This window comes from Microtus oregoni, unplaced genomic scaffold, assembly GCF_018167655.1.
Source record: "Microtus oregoni isolate MIOR12 unplaced genomic scaffold, Mior012 000166F_ref0000362, whole genome shotgun sequence".
NCBI classification, from domain to species: Eukaryota; Metazoa; Chordata; class Mammalia; order Rodentia; family Cricetidae; genus Microtus; species Microtus oregoni.
Genome location: NW_024544821.1, coordinates 367,571 through 392,359, shown reverse-complemented (window position 1 = coordinate 392,359; position 24,789 = coordinate 367,571). Strand labels below are relative to the sequence as shown.

The 24,789-nt window shown below is 42.5% G+C and overlaps 1 protein-coding gene across 4 annotated transcripts in view; it reads right to left on the bottom strand.

Moving 5' to 3' along the window:
* Nucleotides 1-24,789, bottom strand: part of LOC121445216 (oxysterol-binding protein-related protein 1-like) — a 189,042-nt gene that overhangs the window by 96,556 nt on the left and 67,697 nt on the right. For 2 of the 4 annotated variants that reach the window (XM_041647235.1, XM_041647236.1), the window contains exon 1: nt 759-1,425. Coding sequence is in view for 1 of the 4 variants with exons in the window: in XM_041647234.1 (XP_041503168.1) it covers nt 9,834-9,940; nt 19,730-19,811; nt 23,939-24,061 (312 nt within the window). In the remaining 3 variants the exon portion in view is untranslated. Of the gene's footprint in view, nt 1-758; nt 1,426-9,833; nt 9,941-19,729; nt 19,812-23,938; nt 24,062-24,789 lie in introns of those variants that run through there. The other 2 variants (XM_041647234.1, XM_041647238.1) reach the window with 2 other exon arrangements.

Below are 24,789 nucleotides of genomic sequence, written 5' to 3'. Positions count from 1 at the left end.
GCTCGCCTTCAAAGCCAAATGCCTTCCTTGAACCTAATTAAAATGAAGAAACTTTTAATAGCTTCAATAACTCTAAAGAGCCGTACTTGCTCTACCCTACCATTTTTCTCCTGACAATCTCCCTCCAAACACAGGAAAATCCAGCTCCTCTGAATGCAAGGAATGAGGTGCTGGCCGGTTTAATCTACAAAGGCAGTATGACCAAAACATTTGAAAATGAAAGCCCCCACACACATACACACTCAATCCTCAAATCCACTTCCCTGCCAGCTCCCAGAATTTCAGCGAGCTCTGAAACTGCGCTGGTTAAGTTTAGGTCAATGTCAACCAGAGAAGAGACAAGAAAGAAAAAAAAATCACTAACTTGGAAGGTTATTTAGGACAATTGTCTTTCACTGCCTTACTCCTCCCACTCCAGCTAGCTTGACCCAATACTAATATTTAAATGAAACAACAACCAAGGGCTGTTCCCTGGGGGCTCTTCTAGGAACCCAAGGCACACACAGAGGGAAGAATGCCCCAGCCCCCACGCCCCTGGCAAAAAGGGGGACACTGGGTCTCCTAGCTTTATCACCCCTCCCCATGCAATCACAGGTCCACTGGGCTCCACACAAACCAGTCCAACTATTCTTGGATCAACTAACATCCCTGGATCACATCTGGCGGCTCCCCTCTTCCTCGCCCAGTATCTGACTACCCCAGCCCCCACCCACCAGAGCTGCCAGGGAAAGGCTGAGCAAGCAAGTAAACCCACCCACCTGGGCTGGGTCTTGAAGACCCAGGCTGGTGCGCTGCACCCCAGCTCCTCTTCAGCACAGATGTTTTCGGCTTCCTCTCCTCCCCTCCAGACGATCTGATCGGTGAGGCGCAATCCAGGGCAGAACCGCAAGGTCTCCCTAAGTCACCTCTGCGGCCCGCCCCTGGTCGGACAGCAGCGCCCGCCTTCCCAGCAGTGGTGGAGGTCGGGCCGAGGCGCGGCCAGTGGCCCAGGACTCTGCTACTTGGCCACAGAGGTCAGCTCTGCCCCGTGCCCTGGCCGCTGGGCTCGGCCTCAGACCCGCCCTCCAGGGCTCACCCGCCCGTAGAGTGGAGTGAACGAACGAAGGAGGGAGCCGGCTGGCAAGCAAACGGGCGGGCGGCGTGGCCTGCAGCCTGCCGTGTGCAACGGGCGGTTCCCTTCTGTGGTCTCAGTTCCTCCTCCCTTTCACTGGTGTGGCGGCTCAGGGAAGCTCAGGTAGGGACTGCCGCCTGGGAGAGCCTGCCTGTAGCCTCCAAGTCGCCGAGATTCTCCAAGGAGAAGTAAGGGAACCGCTCCTGGCGTGCAGCGCCAGCAGCGCTGCGCACATAAGATCCTGCAAGGTCCTAGAGTGGCCTTGTGATCAAGCCCTCTCCTTGACAACTTTTAAACGGCCAGCATGCTGCTGCTGAGCAAACACAGGAAGGCAGAAGGAATGCTCTTCTTGCAGTCTTGGCTTCTGCAGAAGGACTCACTATCCCTAAAGCAGCGCTTGTCTTCGTACTTTACTGTATACACCCCAGTGGGTATGAAATGGAGCACAGCAAAGAGCCAAACACTGTGCCCTGCTGACTGAAACCTCTTAGAGATGGACAGACAAGGACTGCTGGGGCAGGCAATCCCCCAGATAGATAGAAACACACTTCTGACACTCTAATGAGACTTCTGGGTAACTATGAGGCTCCAGTGGAGAAAGAAAACGAAACACACTTCTAAAATATACACACCTGTCCTCCACTTCAGAGAGTACTTTACTGAGCGGGGCAGTGGTAAACAGAGTTGGTATTTATTTAACAAGTCACAGAGTACCTCGTGTTCCTTTAGATCAGTGGCGAGTCTATTTGCAGGGCACACACAGCTCACTCAGAAAACTTGGAATCCATGTCTGGAAAGTGTCACAGTGTCTTTGAAAATTCTAGACTGATAACTAAGCACTCTTGTACTTAGAAAAGCCACACTTGGCAATGAAGGGGAGGCCCTGGCTACAAGAATGGTCCCCTTCCGGCTTAAAGATCTGGAAAAAGACTTCAGTTTACAGCAGAGGTCCTCAACCCAGCAGGGAAACAACAAAAGCTACTTTGTTACAGAAGGCAGTCTACAAGGCCCCTGAAATGGGGGAAGGGGACTGCACTGATCACGTGAGCCTGTCTTCCTGTTTCTCAGTTTTCAGATCTGGAAGTGGAATTCCCAAACAGGTAATAATTTGCTGAAGCTGAAGCAGCAGGGTTTAGGTACTGATTGATGCCCCAGAAGCCATGTTCTTTTTTTTTGACAGTCATTGTTGGTTCTCTCAGATATTAACCCACAGCATGCCAAGCCCTGTGCTACAGTCTAATGAAGACAGCTGTGTCCTTCAAGAGACCTCGTGTGATGTGGATAGTGAAGTAATGTGGTAACAGGAGGCCTGGAGCAGGGGCACCTAACCTGGCTTTGAAGGGTGGAGACTGGAATTAAGAAGTGGTAGTTATCCTTACAGCTATCTTGGGAACCTTACCAAAGCAGCCATGGAGAATGTATGGAGAAAGGGAAAAGAGAAATGGGGATGTGAGACTGATAGAATTTAGTCAAAACTGGGAATGAAGAAGGGTCAACTAGAGACAGTTCCCATGGTCTTGAATTCAGTGGTAATTCTATGAGTTGGACAGAGAATTCAGTTTTAGATGTACGGATCTCAAAACACCTCTTACAGAAACATACAAAGTATTCCAAAAGGCAGCTGGCACACTGATTCGGAGCATAGGGAATGTCTAAGGTAGCTACCTAAATAGTTGTGTATTTCTAGAGAAAAGAGTGGGTACTACCGATCATCCAGGAAGGGTGCTATAGAAAGACCACCCACATAACTACTAATATTGAAGGCACAAGCAAGTGAAGTAATGCTTTAGAAGGTGAATAAGCCATACAGGACAAAGAAGCCAAAAAGGAGAGGTGCCTTGGAGGCCACAGAGTATTAAAAAAAGCAGTAAGTAGCCAAATGTCAAGTCCTTCAGAAAGCAAGATAATTGAAGTGTCCCCTCACCAGGCTCAGTGGCACACAATCTGTGATCCCAGCACTAGGGAGGACGAGGCAGAGGGTAAGGGGTTCATGGTTATCCCTGGCTACTTAGTGAGTTTGAGACCAGACTGAACTCAAACAGCAACAACAAGCACATCCTCTCATTTCTCAAGGAGACACTGCTAAGAATCACTTCTGTGAAGCAGTGGAATGAAGAACAGGAAAGTGGCATGTTTTCAGGAATGAAACTGGAAAGGATGTATAGAGACAATAAAGGCTATAAACATGAGAAAGATGCTTCCAGCAAAACAAAGGAAGAAAGCACATGCAGACACACTGGGGTGACGCTATGGTATGGACTCATGGAATGTCCACTGACTTCCTAATGGATGGGGCAGCTGGAGAAGCTGTCATCAACATCAGTAAACAAGATCAGAGGGACACAAAATGACTAAAGCCCTGACGGAAGCGCGGGAAGTTGGATGAACATCAGAGGTCATGCATTGGAGGGTGGCAACCTCATACAATCACATGATTTCAAAGTTCTATCCAGAGGGCAGCACAGACTGGACACCTTTTAGATGGTCCAGTCTGGTATCTGGATCTTTCCATTACACCATCATCACCCAGTCATACATCTGGGTCACCTCTCCTCAGGAGCAAGAGGCCTAACATGAAAGTATACAATGTTTATATGCGAGCTTCTAGCAACCTCAGTGAGACAGGCAGGCTCCTGACTTGGAAAAACTGGTTTGACTAAGCACACGGGAGCATAATTCCAGAGCAAGTGGGATGCCAATGATGGCTTCCACGTATCATTGTACCACTCCCAGGACCACACTCTGGTGAGAAAAACCATAAAGATAATAACTTATGAAACAAATTTCTAGTTTTTTGGTATTTTCAGACTAGGTTAAAGGAAAAAACACAAACAAAAACCACAGCACTACTATTTTCATGTGTTCTTGTAGCTTTCCATCTTAAAGATCGACAAACATGGTTAGGGTAAAACTTCAGTCAGTGAAATGCTTGCCTTGCATGCTCCAAGAGAACTTGAGTTTGAGCCCAGAACCCGAATAGAAAAGCTGGGCATGACGGCTCACACTTGTAATCCTAGAGGGCACAAGAGACAGGTGGATCCCTAGGGCTTGCTGGACAGCCTAGCCTACTTGGCAAATTCCAGGCCGGTTGATGGCCTTGTTCAAAAAACAAGGTGGGCAGTGTTAGAGGAACAGCAGTCAATGTTCCCCTCTGAGCTTCACACACCCCCATCACCGGGCACATGCACCTTCACACACACCAAAAATTTCAGCTTATTTTGTAATAATATCATTTCTCAACTAGTTAGTATTTTTTTAAAAAAATAAAATCTGCCTGAAATAATAGTTATCTACAGGTAATAATGAAATCTCCAGTCATATAGGTCATATGTGAGCATGTCCCCAAAGCAAAAACATGCACAAAATAAGCAGAAGGCACAAGACTCATGCTCAAAGGTCCACAAACACTGAAGCTTCCTTAGTTCCCACATCAGGCCAGCTTACTTGATTATAGATGTAATTTTACCAAGTCTGGTACTCTGCTTTCCGGTGAATAAACAGTGTTAGGCCAAGTAAATCAAAGGGGGTCCGTATTTGCTGCTAGATGCAAGTACTTACTTGTTATAGAATCCAAGGAACACATAAGAATTTGAAGGCAAGATTAGGACTGCTCTCCTAGCACAATCCTGGGAATACTTTCTTAAAAGTATCTCTGTATCAAGGCACAGAGTAATGACTAACATGCAAAGAGAAAATCCGATACCTGAAAATATGATGTTGTTTTAATATTTACATTCTAAAATCAGTGTGGGGGCTCAGAGTGTGGCAGAATGTTTGCCTAGCATTCCACCTAACACTGTAAAAAACAACAATCAAAGTAATGGAACATCTTTAAAACTGTGTTGCCAGGGGCTAAGTCGCTCATAGCATCCCTGTGTGGTACAGGTCAATTGTCGATATTTTGTCAATTACGTTTTAAATAAATGCTGATTGGCCAGTAGCCAGGCAGGAAGTATAGGCAAGACAATCAGACAGGAAGTAGAGGCGGGTCAATGAAAACAGGAGAATTCTGGGAAGAGGGAAGCTCCCTCTACAGTTCTTTCCCTGACACCGAAGAAGCAAGATGAGACTACGCCGCTGAAAATGGTACTAATCTATGTGGCTAACATAGACTAGAATAATGGGCTAATACAAGTTATAAGAGTTAATAAGAAGCCTGAGCTAATGGGTCAATCAGTATATAACTAATATAGACCTCTGTGTGATTTCTTTCTTTTTAAAAAAAATATTTATTTATTATGTATACAATATTCTGTCTGTGTGTATGCTTTTGGGCCAGAAGAGGGCACCAGACCTCATTACAGATGGTTTTGAGCCACCATGTGGTTTCTGGGAATTGAACTCAGGACCTTTGGAAGAGCAGGCAGTACTCTTAACCTCTGAACCATCTCTCCAGCCCCTCTGTGTGATTTCTTTGGGACTTAATGATTGTGGGAACCGGGCAGGACAGAAAACTCAGACAACACCTGTGTGTTCTGAAGCAGCTAAAAAACAGGGATTTGGCCATGAGGCCTTTCTTTAGTCTCCAAAACTATTACATGTGTTTACAGCTGGTCACCACATCTACCAGCAGGATGTATTAAAAAAAAAAAACCAAGTGATTAAGCAGTAGACTTATGACTTCAAAGCTTATGATTGCTCTACTAATAAAACTTCAGATAGTAGAAATGCAATTTATAAAGACATTACAGAACATAATAATGCCACTCTGATCTCGTTTAGGCTACTCAATCCCTATGCTGTGATTCCACTGAATTTGAGAAACAAACTTCAAGTTTGACACAGTGGTTCCTGCCTGTAACCCATCACTCTGGGAGCATTCAGAGCTCAAGGTCAGCTGTGGCTGTGTACTGGAAACTGTCATAGGATGATAAAAATGACAATGATAAAGGAAGAAAGAAACCTTCATGGGCACAACTCATCGTTTACTTTTCATTTCTCCAAAAGAAATTCATGCATTTTACTGAAAGATGGGCCTTTCATAATATTTCTGAACATTACCTTAAAGTACACAGACGTCTGAAACATTAAATACCAGTTACTAAGTGAGAAAGTGAGAAACTGCCTATGCCGTATGGTATAGTCCCTGTGTACCTATGCACCTGGAGGCATCTGATCCTGAATTATTTAGACATTTTATTTTACAGAAACCCATCATATATTTGTTTAAAGACTGAAAGTGAAACCAGCCAAGGCTCCTGACAACTCCGTGTGTCTCCTTTACATCAGACATGAAAGTGCAGGGACACTGTCGCACACTGCTACTGACATGCAAGCGACGAGAATGGGAACACGCAGAATCACCCCAAGAGTAGGGAAATCAATTTCTTCCATTTCTTGTGGAGAGTAGGGAAATCAATTTCTTCCTTTTCTTGTGGAGGGATTGGTGAACAGTTTGACTATGTAGCCCAGAGTGTTCTCAAACTCAGTACGTGGTCTGGGCTATCTTTGAACTCATGGTGATTCTCCTGCCTTGGCCCAAGTGCTAAGATTACAGGTGTGTGCTACACCACACTCAGCATTCAAATAAAGTTTCCTTAGATAAGATTGCTTTTTCTCAAAGCAAGACAAATAAAATATTAACGACCCAGTGATGTGGGAATTCCCTCTGTGTGGTGTGATTACCATTAATAAATAAAGAAACTGCTTTGGCCCTATAGCAAGGCAGAACTTAGGTAGGCAGGGAAAGCTAGGCTGAATGCTGGGAGAAAGAAGGGCAGAGTCAGAGAGAAGCCTGGAGCTGCTGGAGACAGCTGCTGGAAACTTTACCAGGTAAGCCACAGCCACGTAGCAATATACAGATTAATAGAAATGGGTTAAATTAATATAAGAGTTAGCCAATAAGAAGCTAGAGCTAATGGGCCAAGCAGTGATTTAATTAGTACAGTTTCTGTGTGAGTATTTCAGGGCTAATCAGCTGGAATGAACAAGAAGCCTCCTCCAACAACCCAGAGAGGAGGTACCATGGTGTCAGTTATGCAAAAATATGCCCGTTATAACTTCCAGCTTTTATTCAGAGTTCAGTGCTCTCCAGGCACCAGGACACTCTGCACTAAATCTTCCTGGAAAATTTTAGAGGCTAAATGAATTTAATAGTCTTGCCACTAAAGGCTAATGCTTTTGTCTATCTAGAATGTTTTTCAGTAAGAGATAGGTTATATACTATTTCATTAAGCAGATGGTTTAAAAATTAAAACACAAGTATTTTTCCATATATTAAACATACACCAACCTAACTGTTGTTCAGCCTTAAAATCATACTTCCTTGTAGCAAAACAAGGTATTTGAACATTCATTAGAAGTATAAGAAATGAGAAACTTGGTTTTACAGCATGCTAAATACTGTATGAAGCCAGTAATATAATTTAATTCCAAAGTTATAATCCCAGTTCAAAAGTTAAAATTTAATTCCAAAGTTATAATCCCAGTTACTTAAAACACTATATCATCCCTCATTTAAACACACTAGCGTATGAAATCTGCAAACCATCAAAACCAAAAGTGCTATGAAGCGATTTTTTTTTTTTAAAAATGGCATTTAATCATTAAAAGGCATAATGCCATGAAGGTTGAGGAGAGCAAGCTAGGCATGTTTGCTCTAGGTTATAAAAACATCATCTTGTGGGCTGTGCCTTGCCCTGGGTGACTCCATTTTATGCAACAGCATTTGCCCCATTTCGGGAGAAAGTGCTGATGCACCACGACTTTATCTGGTTTGTGCAGGCAAATGACTACAATCCTTACAGCACAAACCATGGCACCGACCAACAGCTAGCTTAGTCACGCCGAGTAAAACATTACCTACAAACTTAGCAAAGGAAATGTGGTAACGGGGCACGCCAAAGCTGACCCAGAAAACCAGGTCCAGGGACACAACACACACAGCAGACAAATGAAGGCTGAATCACCCCACACAGAAAAGGAAGGAAACCTCACATTGAGATGGCGGCACCCACCTGACATGAAACCATCAGGAGCATAAGATTAACCTGCAGTGAACTTGCAACTCTGTCCCTATGAGGCAGGTTAATACACACTTACTTGACATGCTTGAATTGCCATTAATCTGGATTTGAACCTACACCTTGAATCAACTCTGCCTTGAACAGCTCTGCCCATTTCCATCCCATAAGCTTTGTGACCAGGTTCTGTGATGCCTTACCAACTACCTGTCTTGGTCTCTGTCTCTAGACCAGCTCTCTGGTCCTGCCTTCCTAGGCCCTCCATAGCCTCCTCACTCCTTACCTTGCCATTCAGTGCCCTGAATCTCCTTATATGAAGTACATGTGCGACCTTTAGTCTTAAGGCTGGAATAAAAGAACCCATGACTGCAAATAACAGTCTATCAAGCATAATCAGAGGTATGTGGTGAATTACAGTGAAGAAAGTCAACCTAGCCCATACATGCACTTTTATTAGAAGTTAGAAAGTATTTTTAATTCTTTTAAATTATGTGTATATGGGGGTGGGGGTAGAGGGGAGCTGTGCACTTGAGTGCAATGCCCAGAGTCTGGAGGAGAGCCTTGGATCTCCTAGAGCTGGAGTTACAGGCAGTGTGAGCCAAGCAACCTAGGTTTCGGGAACCTAACCTGGGTCTCTCTTCAGCCTTGGGAACACTACTGTTCAATAACTCCTGACAATGTGGAAAGAGAAACATGTCTATTCTACAACAAAGCACATTTACATCACCAGTGCACAGTGGTGTGGAGGTCAAGGCAGGGGGTCACGAATTTGAGGCCAACCAGGGCTACATTGCAGAAGCCTGTCTGAAAAAAAGAGGTTAAAAAAATGCTTAATGTAGTTAACATTTTCCTGTGACTGTGACATAATTCTTTTAAGAACTGTTTTCAATAAATTCATATTGTTTTCTTCTTCATAAGAGCATCACACATGAAATTTGTGATACATATAGAAAGGCAGAATTTTAAGACATGTATATGAATTTGTAAGGCTTCTGCTATAACCCATGGAAGAATAAAATGTCCAGTCTCTGCAAAAAGAAAAAACAAACAACAAAAAAAAACCATAAAACCAGCTGTATGCTTCTGATTTTATCAAACTCAATTTCTAACCAAAAGATGCAAATCAATTATAACAAAAAGAAACTTGGAATCTTAATTGAGAAAAAATAAAGGCCAAACATACATATAAATAAAAATGGAAATTTAAAAAAACCTACAAACAAGAAAAACACCAGTTCAGGTGACCAAAAGACATCTTACAACATTTAGTCCTTAGAAAGAGAATACTGAACGGACATGCACAAGGCTCTTACCCAAATTTGGAACTCCAATGGCACTCTATTGAACAGGAAATGAGCAGAGGAAAGATCATTATGGAGCTAAGTTTAGCGCAATCTAACAATACCCTGCTTTCCAGACAAAAGGCACTATGCAACTCCCACATGCAGATGTTTATTCTAGACTACTCTCCCATCCCTCTTACCGAAATGTCACAACCACCTTGACTAGATCGATGTGACACAACTACAATGCAACTACATCACTAAAACCCAAAGATGTAAACATAGGTGATTTTACAATCACCCTATCTGATCAAGATTGAGGAAGTTCTGAATTGATGGAAAATGAAGTTTTCGTTTCCTTTGATAATACTAATTTTGTGCTACTTTTGGACAGCTTGAACACAATGGCTTATCAGATAATTAGGCATGGTGACACCTAAGCAACTGCTTTTAAAAATTCAATTCTGAATGACCTACCCCTTCTTGTTTAGTGAAGATGTTGAGGCAGTCACTCAACGCCACACAGGTCTCTCTAGAAGCTTCAGAGACAACTTCGGCTTTCTGAAGAAATGATGGAAGCATGTCTAGAAACAACACAATTGGGCACACACAGTGAGATGTGAAGTAATTGCTAAAGCAAAACCACACAGCACTCTCTAGCCACAAACTCCACGCGTTCACCCCGCTGTGCAGACGGGGACATGGTGTGCTTCTTTCTACTGTAGACAAATACCTGCTGCCATGACATGCTTCAGTTAGTACCAGAAGAGAACCCCAGAAGGACGGATAGGACTTTACAGTTTGTAATGCTTAGGGAAAGCAGACAACAGGGGCAGCAAGTACTGCTTATAACACAGCATTTCCCTCATGACAGGCTCTGCTGGGGAAGTAATTTTATTCAAAAGTGAAGTGCTAAAAAGAGACAAAAATAATTCTGTGGTTGACATGGAGGCTAACATATCTGAAGGCGGCATTAATTCAACTTCCTCTAGCTCTTATTTGGAAAAATGTTTGGCATAAGTGGTATTTGTGCTTTCAAAAATGTATCCCGTATGCTTAAGCTAGGAACAAAGAATAAAATGGCAGGACAAATGTTAACGATGTACCCATTTAAAAAAGAAAGAAAAAAAGAAAGAGAGAAAGAAAGAAAGAAAAGAAAAATGGACATGAGAGAAAGCTGAAAAATAGACATTTATCACTTAAAATGAGTAAAATGCTATGAATATCCTGTCCAGATTTATGCAAGAGAAATGCTTGGCATTATGTTAATTACAAACTAAAATCATTTAAATTTATTCTTCCAACCAGATAAAATTCTTAATATCTAATAAAACTTCATTAAAATAAAACTGGAAAACATAAACAGAGCCAATTCATCCAAAGAGAAACTAAGAGAACATCAGGCCATCAACAGTAGGTCCCACTGAGATGCCAACACTTCCAGCTGGAAAGGAACGATTGTCTGAGGAGGAAAGTTTAGGATCTCAGGCACATCACTAAAAACATGTGTGCAAGTGTTTATGTAACCATGAAGGGTGGTAAACCCTAAACACCAATTTTCCTTAGTCTTACTTCCAATATTTCAAAATTGTCTACATTAATATGACTTAGGTAAAGGGGTCCTATATAAGAAAAATATGTATCCAAACTCATAAGGCAAAGTGAGCAACAAAAGGGAAAATGGTAAACACAGAAACGAATCACCTTCCCTAAGAATCAGGGCGGGCAGCCCCACAGGTCCCCCAGTGACAACTGCTCTGAACACACACACATGGCTGAGCACTGAGATGCTCTGGAATAGACGACTTTACAGACTTTGTCTTTCATTTGGGATCTTTGGTATACACCTCAAGGTTTATTCTCCACACGCTTGTTAAATGCCTAAGAAAGTAGCACATGCTGGATGTCTGGTACTTCAGCAATAGAAATGTAACAGATGTCACACACAACTGTGAAACACACAGGAGAAAAACAGACCCAGCCTTTGCCTTCCATAAATGTTCTGGGTAATCTAGTAATTTTCCACTTTTGTGACACAAATGACATTAAGATTAAATCATGGATCTGTGTTTTAAGAAAGTACCACCACACACGTAATCATCCCCAATAAAACCCGCCTTATAGATAAATTCTGATTTAGATATTTCACTAACACAAAACAAATATTATTCAAACACATAAGGAATACTTAAATGTACTTCAGTAAACTCATTCTCCAAATCTTCTAAACACCACACACACACACACACACACACACACTTCATTTCCCTGGCAAACTACTACTGAAACAAGGTCTTGAGCTGAACCCTAAATTTTGAGGCAGTTTGCTTAAAGACCTGAGGACCCCTGGTTGAAGACTGACCTCAGCATTACATGTGACCAGTTCACACAGTAATGCTTCTTAGACAATCAGGTTTATATACTGTAACACAATGAGAAAGACCACCTGACTTCTTAGAAAGGTGATCAGTTAAAAATGTTTTAGGCTGTTAATATGAAAACTAACCTGACATGCAAGAATGCAAAATGGCTAATATGCTACCTTATTCGCCTCCTACAAAATATAACTGATAATTGTGAGATGAAAATTATTTTTGCACTAAAATTATTTTTAGTCATGAAAGCTGCGAGAAGATAATACTGGAAAAATCTTAACTTTAGAGACATAAAAAGCTCACAACCTGTCATTTTTATGATTATACTGTGCAAATTTTAATTGGGTAAAGCTTTAAAAACATCAAGAACATAATTGTTTCTTCTGTCTATGCAGCAGATTAAATCTCAGTGTAGGCAAGCTTCTATCTCAGAACAAGCCCATGAATCTTGTGATCCTGAAGACACCATCAAGATTGCTGTAAGTCATGCTGTTTGCTTACAAACACTTGTTTACCTGGGAGAGCCTCCTACTCTGTCCCTCCCAAACCTTTGTTTGAGGTATTACTTCTCTAAGTGTCACATGTCCTAATATTAACAAGTTTCCCCAACTGGAAAATACATATATTAATAGACTTCCAAATCGTAGTTCAAATGTCATTCTCCTAGGAAGCCTTCTTTAAAGATTTATGTTGGGCTTGATGACACCACCTTGTTTTTCATATACACTCTTACCACACAGCCTACCTGGTGAGCTATCTCTGATCTACACATGTGCACACACATGCACACACATAAACACACACACACTGAGAATAAAAATAATCTTTCAATCTGACTTTACTACCAGATCAGAATAAAATGAACTCCTCACAAAAACAGTATTCTTTCCTAAAAGTAATAAAATGAGACATACAAAAAAAAATTGTATCTTTTAAAAAATATCTGTATAAAATTGTAACTTGAAAAAAACCAAGAAATATGACAATATACATGACCCAAGAATATAAATTTATCTACTGACTCAAATTAAGATGTTAGTTTCAACATCAAAGCCAAGGATGTTCCAGCAACACTGCATAGAGGAATGGGGACGGGAGATGGAGTCACTTTACTGAAGCATCTTAAACGTGGATTTGTACAGCATGCACTTCCTAATGAACTCTTTCAACATACATCGGAATGTTCTATATATTGGTATCTGTTTATTATGTGTATGTAATTCACACTAATTGAACTAAAGACTTGTATATATATCTCAAAGTACAGTATTAATGGGTTAAATAATAACTTACCAATGATGTGATAAAACTCAAAGAACAAACAAATAAAGCATTCTTTAAAAACGTTAGCACTCCAGCTATTATGGAGCAATTATGGATTGGGGAGAACTGACCTGAATCTTAAAGAACAGTAACAACACTATTGACAGAAGTTTCTATCCCACCCAGTCCTGCAGTTCAGTCCCATAGAAATACACAGAGGTCTACATTAATTAAAACTACTTGGCCTAGTAGCTCAGGCTTCTTATTAACTCTTATAACTTATATTATCCCATAATTCTTGTCGGTGTTAGCCATGTAGCTTGATACCTTTTTCGGCAAGGCAGTCACATCTTGCTTGCTCTGTGTCTGGATTTTTCTTTATTGACTGTGGACGAACTCTTTCCTGTTCCCAGGATTCTACTGTTCTTCTTGCCCCACCTATACTTCCTGACTGGCTACTGGCCAATAAGTGTTTGTTTAAAATACAAATGACAGGGTACAGCACAGCACTCCCCCCCTTTTTTTAAACAAGAACTCTGGATCAAATATACTTTGGTTAGCTTTTCTCCTGACCATTATCCATAACAACTTGTAACCAACATTCTAAACAAAGGCAAACATACAAAAATCTATTTTTGGGGGAACACAGGTGTAGTTTTCCAGGCTACTTCCTGCTGGATGGGGCACTGATAATCTTATGGGGACCTAAAGAAAATTTTGAATTACAGTCAAGTCCTGACTGGAAAATTCTGTGAAAAATCATCTCAGCTAGCAGTCGTTTTTTTTTTTTTTTTTTTTTTTTTTTTCCCCCCGAGACAGGGTTTCTCTGTGGCTTTGGAGCCTGTCCTGGAACTAGCTCTGTAGACCAGGCTGGTCTCGAACTCACAGAGATCCGCCTGCCTCTGCCTCCCGAGTGCTGGGATTAAAGGCGTGCGCCACCATCGCCCGGCTTCCTTTTGACTTAAATTTTTGAAGTCAAGGCATTTTCAAAATACGTATGTTGGATTAATCCAGCAGCATTTACAAACAAATGTCTTTTAGCAGCTGTTGTTCCTTCCTCAGCTGTCATACAATTCAAAGACAACTCAATAACATACAGTATCCCGAGACAGGGTTTCTCTGTGGCTTTGGAGCCTGTCCTGGAACTAGCTCTGTAGACCAGGCTGGTCTCGAACTCACAGAGATCCGCCTGCCTCTGCCTCCCGAGTGCTGGGATTAAAGGCGTGCGCCACCATCGCCCGGCTTCCTTTTGACTTAAATTTTTGAAGTCAAGGCATTTTCAAAATACGTATGTTGGATTAATCCAGCAGCATTTACAAACAAATGTCTTTTAGCAGCTGTTGTTCCTTCCTCAGCTGTCATACAATTCAAAGACAACTCAATAACATACAGTATCCAGACTCTCTGTGTATTTTTCATCTTTACATGGCTTTATTTTAAACTCTATTTCTTTTATTTTTAATTTTTGACATTTTGAGACAGGGTTTCTCTGTGTATCTTTGGCTGTCCTGGAACTCATTCTATAGACCAGGCTGTCCTTGAAATCACAGAGATCTGCCTGCCTCTGCCTCCCAAGTGTTGGGATTAAAGGTGTGTGCCACCACACCTAACTACTCTCTTTTTTTTCTTTTTACTTTTAAGGACTTTATGCTTTTTCTTTTCTCTCCCAAGCCTACATATATTTTTAAACACACTGTAAACCTCTTAGAGGTTTTCTTCATCTGAGTTTATCTTTACTGTAGATCTCTTTTTCTGACCATATGAGTCTTTAATTTGCTAAGCAATATGGCTAGTATTAAAGCTGTGGCTTTGATGGCTGGATCCAGCCCATACCTTAGCTTTTTTCTGATAGTCTAGCCTCATGGCAGAAGTACTGGCTGGAGCCATGTTTATTGCCACAACTCTATGGCATTTCAAGGTCCCTGCACCACCAAGAAGCACACTGTTGGCAATTAAACACCATTTAAATGTTTGGTGGCAGGGCCTCTTAAAAGAGCTGCAAGGTTTTGCAGTAAAGCTGAGTCAGGAAGCCTCTCTTCAATGAGAGCACTTACCTCTAGCATACAGAGCCCACCTGAGAAAATGCTACTATCAAGAAGCTGTGCTTAACTCTATTCATTTCTGTCTAGAATAACTTCCCAAGCTCTCTCAGATTTTTAAATAAATTTAGTCAACCCCACGTTGGCATTCTGTGTGGGACAATGGTCTGTACCCTGTCACTTGTATTTTAAACAAATGCTGATTGGCCAGTAGCCAGGCAGAAAGTATAGGTGGGGCGACCAGGCAGGAAGTAGAGGCGGGGCAAGAGGGATAGGAGAATCCTGGGAACAGGAAAGAGTCCGTCCGTAGTTGACACAGAGGAAACCAGACACAGAGCAAGTAACATGTAACTGCCTCACCAAATAAGGTACTAAGCCATGTGGCTAACACAGACAAGAATTATGGGCTAATATAAGTTATAAGAGTTAATAAGAAGCCTGAGCTACTAGGCCAAGCAGTTTATAATTAACGTAGGCCTCTGTGTATTTCTATGGAACTGAAAGACTGGAGGACCTGGTGGGACAGAAACCTCTGTCAACACAACACTGTTGCTAAATGCAAGCTGTATGAAACACCCTATGGAAAACGCTGTCCTAGAGAAGACAGAGCCGCAGTAAGGTCAAGGCAACTCTGGAGAAGTACAGGATTTCACATACCATTTATTGAGCAGAAGCTATGCAGAAGGCACCATTCAAGGGGCTGAGATGAAGGTTTAAGAAGAGTATGTGTCTTGTGCTTTTCTCTTCCTTTTTATATTCTGGTTTGTTTGGAGTTTTTGTTTGTTTGCTTTCTAAAGGGAGAGAAATAAAGGGAGTCTCCCACCCTTTCTTAGGTGGGTAAGAGAGGAACTGAGACGAGATGTTGGGGAAATCCCATGATCAGAATATATTGCATTAAAAACTTTACAAAAAAGAAGATATTTATTTGTGAGTTTTAAAAGTAATATGTATTTCACAAAGAAAGTTCTAGAGAAAAAAAGAATGACAGAAAGCCTTTGTCTTTGCAAAACTTGTATACAGAAAGGGAAAAGCCCCTTGCATATTTTAGAATGCACGAAGAAAAGGTGAACAGGAGAAAGAATGAATCATGTTTAAAAATTTTGTTTTTAAAAAAACTGATTCTTTTCCAGGAACCCCCAATTGGGCAGACCCTATCAGATCAACTAAACGGCAGCAGCCAGCAGAACTATGGCCACGTATTTTGAATTCTTTAACTAATAACAGTGAAATGAAGCAGTAAAGTTCATTTTAATCCAAATGAACAGAAACTCTCAAAGTTACTTATTGGCTTGCATAGCTCCTGACTGCCATTGTGAGAACAGAACTGAAATAAACAGTAATTAGGGCAGAGCCATGACCGAGAGCCCCGCCTGTGGGCAGGTCCAGGAGACATCCTGGTAAGGTCTGGGCCACAAAGAATAAAGTGACGATGTGTCAATGTGAGAAGCTGGGCCACATTTGAAAACACCATATGCTGTCCTCCTGACTGCTACAGACATCGGCAGAAGTAGGGCACATTAGGTCATCTAGTTGTACAGGCAGACTGCTCACCTGCTGGCCTCCTTCCCAACCCTGTTGCCTAAAAGTCAGCCTGAACCCAGGGGGAAGTCGTCTCCAGTGGCTACATAATGGAGCTTACTACAGGCAACCCTGTGACCCATGCTGTTCCTTGATCTTTCTGTCTTTTCTAAAAGTGTAGACCCGCCCAGAGGGGGAACACACACACAACTATAGAAGATTGCTTAGGCTCTGAAGGGAGAACGTGCAAAGTAACTTGGAAACATATAGCAAGGACACTGAGGCCAGTCTTAGACGTCAGGAAAGGTGGGAAACCACTTAGAAGACGATGAGGAAGAACCCCCACCTCACACCTTGTGATCATCACATGCTAAGAGAACCTGACACATGAGAAAAAGTTCATGTTGCTGAACAGGAGACAAAGAAGGAAGAGAAAGAGAGAACATTATTATTATTATTTTTTTGCTTTTTCGAGCCAGGGTTTCTCTGTGGCTTTGAAGCCTGTCCTGGAACTAGCTCTGTAGACCAGGCTGGTCTCGAACTTACAGAGATCCACCTGCCTCTGCCTCCCGAGTGCTGGGATTAAAGGCATGCGCCACCATCGCCCGGCAAGAGAGAACATTATTAAAGTAAGTAGACTGAGGCCATAGTCCGTCAACTCTGACTTCACAGCACACCCTTCAGGCACTGAGGCTCAGGCAAGGCTGAACAGGCCTAATCATAATGGACATCTCTAACTGCACTGAGGAGGATTCCACTGAGACAGAGAGAGAAAACACTGCCGGGCTTTGTGGGAAAGACAGCTCCACTGAACAGCAGAGTAATGAAGGGTTGATGGGACAGTGTTTTGGGGTGTGGAGGAAATGACAACAGACACACAGGGAAAAGAGCGGCTACAGGTACAGGTTTAGGAAGCTGTGTGGTGATACGTTTTTTGAGAAGCAAAACAGAAAGATTGTGGGAATGAATAAAGAAAAGACATAGGGTTGACCAAAAATAATGCAATTCTAAAAATTGTAGGCTGGAAACTATCAAGCGTACCCTGCTTTGAATTTCTTACAGGTAAAGAGGAATTGAATTGCTCAATTAGAGCAGCAAAGTTGGCAGACTAGATCAGCAAAAGGCAATCACCTGCCCAACCCTACCAATGAAGATGCCAACTAGAATGGCAACAGCAATGTAACAGGCAGCAGAGCTCAAAAGGAGACCGACCCACAGATAAGAAAAGTCGAGACTGATCTTGCAGGATAGTGGATGGGTAAGGAAAGTGAGTGTTGAACAACATGAACCTGAGAACTGACAAGCCATGGGGGCACCCTGAGGCACTCCCTCTATGCTGGCTAGTTTTTACGTCAACTGACACAGGCTAGAGTCATTTCGGCAGACAGCAGCTCACCTGAGAAAAGCACTCCATAAGACTGCTCTATAGGCAAGTCGGTGGGGCGAGTGTCATCTCTGGGCAGGTGGTCTTGGGTACTAAAAGCAAGTAGGCTGAGCAAGTCATGGAGGCAAGACAGTAAGAAACATCCCTCTGAGCCAGGCAGTGGTGGCGCACGCTTTTAATCCCAGCACTCGGGAGGCAGAGGCAGGCGGATCTCTGTGAATTCGAGGCTAGCCTGGTCTACAAGAGCTAGTTCCGGGACAGGAACCAAAGCTACAGAGAAACCCTGTCTCGAAAAAAAAAAAAAAGAAAGAAAGAAAGAAAGAAAGAAAGAAACATTCCTCTGCATCAGCTCCTGCCTCCAGGTTTCTTCCCTGTTTGAGTTTCTGTCTTGACTTCCTCTCTTGACGGACAATGATGCAGAAATGTAAGAGAAATAAACCCTTCCTCTCCAACATACTATGAGCATGGTTTTTATTACAGCGTCGAAATAATAACCAAGATACCCTCCTAAATCAAGAGTGTAAACCCTTGTAAATACACACACTGTGGGGCAGGATCATGGTAGAAAGAATTCTCTGGGATCCAACAAGAGAGAAGGGCACTTTCCTACTGTTCCTACCTACTTTGTGGGTGGAGTCAGAATGACTGAGATTCAACACCTGTGAATCATCTAGTTATGAAATCCCAATTTCAAAACATCAGCCAGGATACAGAAGAACCTTTGTAGCCTCAACAGGGATAGGAGGTTACTTTGAAGGGACACCCTAGCAGGAACCAGTTAAAACATGAGCCGTTAAAGATCTCAAATGAAGATACAATCCAAGGAAGTGATGTTCTGTAGACCTGAGAGTTAGCTGCCCTTTCAAAGACTGGGAACAGGCTTACCACGTTGGTTCTTTTATGTCAGCTAAGGCTCTTTAAAGAAACTCATGAAACAGCTGTAATCACTACTGTGGCTCATTCATCTAGGTGACCTGGAGAAACTTGGCTCGTAATGCCAGAGTCTCTGCCCACAGCAATGTGGATCTCCCAGATTTCTCTCTGCACTAAGCATGTAAAACAGAAACGCAAACAGAAACAGAGCATGCTCAGAAATGTGCCCACCCCTACCCATGCATTCCTAGACGAGCATGTGAGGGTCTCCTGATAAACATGCTAGTGCTCTCCTTACTCAAGCATAAACCTCTACTGGGTGTGCTATATGGGTCTGTGCACTCACCAAGATGCAAACCCATTTTATCCTGTTACAAAGGGAGTAGAGATAAACCTCTGGTCTACTTCTCCCATCCTCTCCACCCATCCCTTGAGAGGCCCTCCTGTTTGCTGACTCCATCAGAAGTCCAAGTCAAAGCAGGTGTCGGTAATGGAATTTGCTCTACAAGGCGTGGAAGAACGGGTGTGGTGAGTACACCAGCACAGGCACAAAAGACAGCATCATCTAATATTTTTCAAAGCAGTGTTATCAAAATGAGAAATGGGAGCTGGTGAGATGGCACAGTGATCAGAGTGCTCAGTGGTTAGAGGGCTTAGTGGGTAGAGGTACCTGTGGCCAATCCTGACAACCCGAGTGCCATGCCCCTTGGCTCACTTGAAGTAAGGAAAGAACTGACTCCTATAAGTTGTCCTCTGCCCCTTCACACACATGCTATGGCACAAACAAGCAGGCATGGTGCACACACATGCACACGCACACACACACACACACACACACACACAAAGTCTAAAATGTGCACTCACAAAAACTGACAGGGTCAAGAGTGGGGGTCTAGAGTAATTCATCTTTTCTCTCCTTACCTTTGGCCACATCACACTCCTTAATCATTTTGAGAAAGCTGTAAATTTCCTTATCTAGTCTCTGTTGACATGTTTGTGCTCTCTGAAAGAAAAAAAAAGGCAAAATTAAAACAAACCAATAAAGAACTTTCAAAATTATTTATGAATTAATGTTTCTATCAAAACTTGCAATTCAGATACATAATAGACACCATACAATTGCATGAAATCACAATACTCTCTCATTACACCATGCATATGTGAAGTTAATTTCTTTGATTTGCTAAATATGAATAAATTCCCAAAAAATTGTAAAATGCATTTCTCAGGGATACATTTTAAAACTGTATTTTTTTGTCTTTTTTTTTTTTTCAAAAAACCCAGATGGCCCTAACATTTGGAAACCATGGGCTAATTTTTCACTCAGCATTTCACATACACGTTGCCTACACCCGCACCAACAGACCAAGCAGCACATTTCCTTAACTAAGCTAAAGCTCAGGAAAATAAGGTAAAGTCAATTATGGAGCGTAGTCTTCCTTGAAATTTTAAGTTCTCCACAGTAAGATCCCTACAAGCAAAACATGAACGTGAAGATCCATCCTCTAACTCATCTCCCAGCCGCGAGCAGACAAAGAGCACAGTGCAAATCACTGTCGATTCTAGGCTGGCGTTATACAGCAGGAGGAATAAGCAAGAAAACCATACTGGAATTGCTTGGCTGTGGTAACTGAAAATATTTACTCTGCGAACAAGGACTTTGTAAATATAAGAATCACTACTGTGGGCAGAGTGATGGGCTCAGCTTCCTTACTCTGTATTCGTAACCTCAACTGGCCAAACACAAAACATTTGCCTATTTAAAATTAAACTAGTGTAGCTGTGCACAAGGTGACACAGGTAAGTACTCTTTTCTCCTATTCCACTTTATAAATGTTTTAGGGCTTATAAAGCTCAACCCAACCACAGCAGAATTATTCATGGGACCACATTAGTGACAGGCAGTGTTCTCCTTTCAATGTGTTTTGAGATTCCTAATGACATCTAAATATAACACATGTTCACTTATTTATCAAGAAAGGAATGCTTATACTCTATAATTTCAAGCCCTATAAAGAGAGAGCTAGTTTGCTGCTCATTTTTCAGACAGTGCCTGTGAATTCAGGTTGAAAGATGGGAAGTCGCTCTAGAAACACTCACTGCAACTAAATGCATTACTCTTGACTTATTAATAGAAGGCCATTCTTGCACTATGCACGTTATTATTCCTGCTCACGGCCAAGTCAATGCCACTGCTTAGTCATTTCCTTTCCATGGTGCAAGCCGTCTAAGGAAGCATGGGCTCCAACTGCAGACTCGAGATCTGATGCTCAGCACAGCTCCTGGGTTATAACTAGGACCTCACCCCCCCCCCCCACAGTGCCATCTGTAAAATCTGGAGTCACATGCCTCTTCACTTAGCATATTTACATCAAAGCTTTTTAAAAAACAAAGACAAAACAAACTTCTTTATTTACTTTTTGGAAGTTGCGTATCATGCACCCAATTCCGTTCAACTCCTGGCTTATCCCCTCCCACCCCCTCCACCCCCACTCTCCTTTCATTCCTGCCACACTCCACCCACAAAAGGAAATAGATCAAAATAAGCAATCAAGCAAACAAACAAAAAAAAAAAGAACAAACAAATCTTCTTTCCTGTTTCTCCAACACCTCTTCATTCATCCTGGTGGCAATGGAGGTTTCAGTGTGCTATATAAGGTACCTTTTTGTCTCATTAGTTTTATTGTCAAATGTTCATTACAATGAGTCCTGGTCTGGTTCAAGGTCTCTGGTTTCTGGTACACCATCATCCTAACCAAAAGTCCTCTGGGATATCCTGTGGCTGCCACTAGGCTTGGAGAACTTGGGGGTATCATTCCACAGGACCAGTCTCTTCACCAGCTCTAGCAGGTCCTAGATGAGGTAGATGCTAGGATGGGTCAACCAAAGACCAGGCTGTGGGCCTGGGTGGTAGCCAAGCTGGTCAGTCCAGGCCTCTGGAGCCACCTACTTGGGCAAGTAGTTGGAGTCAGTTCCCCTACATGTATGCCCTCAGGGTTGTTCACCCTGGCCTGTCGTACAGGGGACAGTTCTCTTGTTGTAGTGTTCAGCGAGAGGCAAGACCAGCTTTCTCAGGGTTAACAAAGGGTGTGGTTGGCTCAGCATGGCCCTTTGATTTCATCTCACATGGTTCCTAGGGCCTCCTGAGGTGACACGGGCTACAGAAATCCACACAGCTGTAGCTGGGCCATGGACCCAGAAATAGGCCTTAGCAGCAGCTTGGGCCTAGTAGACATCCTGGCTCTGGGTGGAGGGACTGGTCACTCAGGTGGGAATGGTTGTGGCCCTAACCTTGGGCTTCTATGTAACCTTTGGTGGCAATGCAGGACCCAGACTTCAGCATAGACCCCAGCCATGGTAGAACCATGGATTCTGACACGGTTCTCAACAATGGCTGGGTCTACATATCACCACTGACAGCCCTAGTGGCAGTATGGACCTGAGACACCAACATGGCCCTTGATCTCTGGTGTCTGTACAGCCTTCAGTGTAAGAGATGCACTGGACAGCAGCACAGACCCTGGCTGTAGTAGGGCCATCTGATCCAGACGTCATCATGACCTCACGTAGCAGGGCAGGCCACTCAGAAACTGGATGCTTCCTGGCCCTTGGACACTAACCTGCGCTCAGGTGGCTGATCTGACCCTGGGCATTCTCATGGCTCTTGGTGGCAACAGGTGCCCCATTTGTCAATCCAGACCCTGGCTGCTATAGGGCCATGGACCCTGACATGGCCTCAGCAGCAGCCTGGGCTCAGATGATGCCATGACCCTGGGTGGCAGAGCAGTCCACTTATATCTGCATGGCCCCTGCTGTGACATGGCCCTCAGATAGCAACAAGAGCTACAGTCTCTGGTTCAGATCCCGGGCCTCTGTATTGACCCTAGTGGCAACCCGGGCTACAGACTTCAACAGACTCTGGCTGCAGCTGGGTCACGAACCCAGACATGGCCTCAGGCAGCAGCTCGGCCTGGTCACCATCCTAACTCCCAGTGGTAGCCCCAGCAACTAGGATCAGGATGGCTCTGGTAGAGGTATGGCCCTGTACTGAGTGTAGATACTAAGAGAGACCAGAAGAGGGCACCGGGTTCCCTAGAGCTGGCATTACAAGGCATGAATGCTAGGAACTAGACTGGTCCTCTACAAGAACAGCAAGTGCCCTCAACCTCTGAGCTCCCTCTCCAGCCCCTACTTCCTAATTCTAAATATTGTGGTGGATGTTATTTTTGTAAAATGGCCTGGTCTAAGAATCATGTTTGTGGCTATTACATTACATATTACACTTTAAAACAGTACAGATAAAGCAATCGCTAACACAGTCTATCAGATATCTTCCACAAAGCACAGATGAGTTCAAATTCTCTGATATTCTATCATAAATTAAAATTAGGAATGATGGAGCCTAACATTCTTTGCTCATCTGAGATAAAAGGTTCTTATGTCACTAAAACTCTGTAGATATTAGTAAACTTAATGTCATTAGACTTGTTTACTTAGAAACATGCAAATTCTTTAAATAATCCACTTAATTTTCATAAGGTTAAATTTAGGAGGAAAATTCATGTACTTGAGATAACTATTTAAACTTAAACAGGCTTGTGGGTCTATGTCTCCCAGATCTATCAACATTTATGATAAACACGATGCATTTAAAGGAGACAGCCAGCAAAGTGACTAACCCCTAAACCCCGCAAGATACCTACTGTCAGGAATGGATAAGGTAGTGTTGTCTTCAGATAAAGATGTCTCCACTCATTCCTGATGCTTTACCCTATCCCTACGCCATGGCCAATACATACTACAAGCAGTTTTAAATGAAACTACTGACCAAGAAATGTGTCACCATGGTGCATTATTGAGACTCTGAAATATGCAGTGAAGTCATAAAGGGAAGCAGGTCAGACTCTAAATTTCTCACCTACTGGAGGCAGTTTCCAAACACAAATGTAGTTAACATAAAAACAGTAACATCACAACATTTTCACCGAGACATTTTATAGTACTATCACAGCAGAGGTATATCAGTAGAATACAACCAAACAAAGGGCAATATTATTTCTATTGTCAGAAACCATAATTTTCAGAAACCATGACTGAGTTAGGTATAGAGGTTGAAGAGTGTCTGTTCACCTCTAAGGTCTCCTTCAGGTCCATGGGAGAAACAGTGTCCTCCTCTTCCTCATCAGTCACCTGGTCCTGAGAGCAGTAATGAGTGCTGTAGGCAGAGTGCTCCTCAATGGCTTCCAGCCATGTCTGCAACAATCCAAGAATTACATAAACATCTTTGCTCCAAAAAAATAGCTATTAAGCATAAAATTTACATAGAAGGAATTACTAGGTCAAAAAAGCACCCAAAGTGACATTCTGAATATTTCTTTATCTTCATAAAAAGATATTCCTAGTGCTTTAAAAAAAAATCCTCTATACTGTCAGGCAGTGGTGGTGCACGCCTTTAATCCCAGCACTTAGGAGGCAGAGGCAGGCGGATATCTGTGAGTTCGAGGCCAGCCTGCTCTGCAAGAGCTAGTTTCAGAATAGGCTCTAAAGTTACAGAGAAACCATGTCTCAAAAAACAAAACCAAACAAAACAAAACAAAAAATCCTCTACACATATATGTATTAATTAGTATTCAAATATATTACAGAAATCAAGCAATGAAGGGCATTTTGTTTCACAGAAAATGGCTGGTTTCCAACACTGTTGCACAGTTTAATACACAGCAATAAACCTGAACACAGTATTACGAACTTAACATTAAATGGCACACAATAAACTTAGATCATCTTTAAAAAGCCAAATGCAATTAAAATTAGTTTGTAAAATCAAAGTGGACTAAAAATACTTCCTTGTTCACTTTTGGCATTATGTGTGGTCAATTCTTACAATTCTGTGAAATACTAAGAGGCAAATGACTTCGATTATTTAGGGTTCCTTGCTGAACCAAGGCAAACCTTTTGGAAAAGATTCTTTAAACACTTTA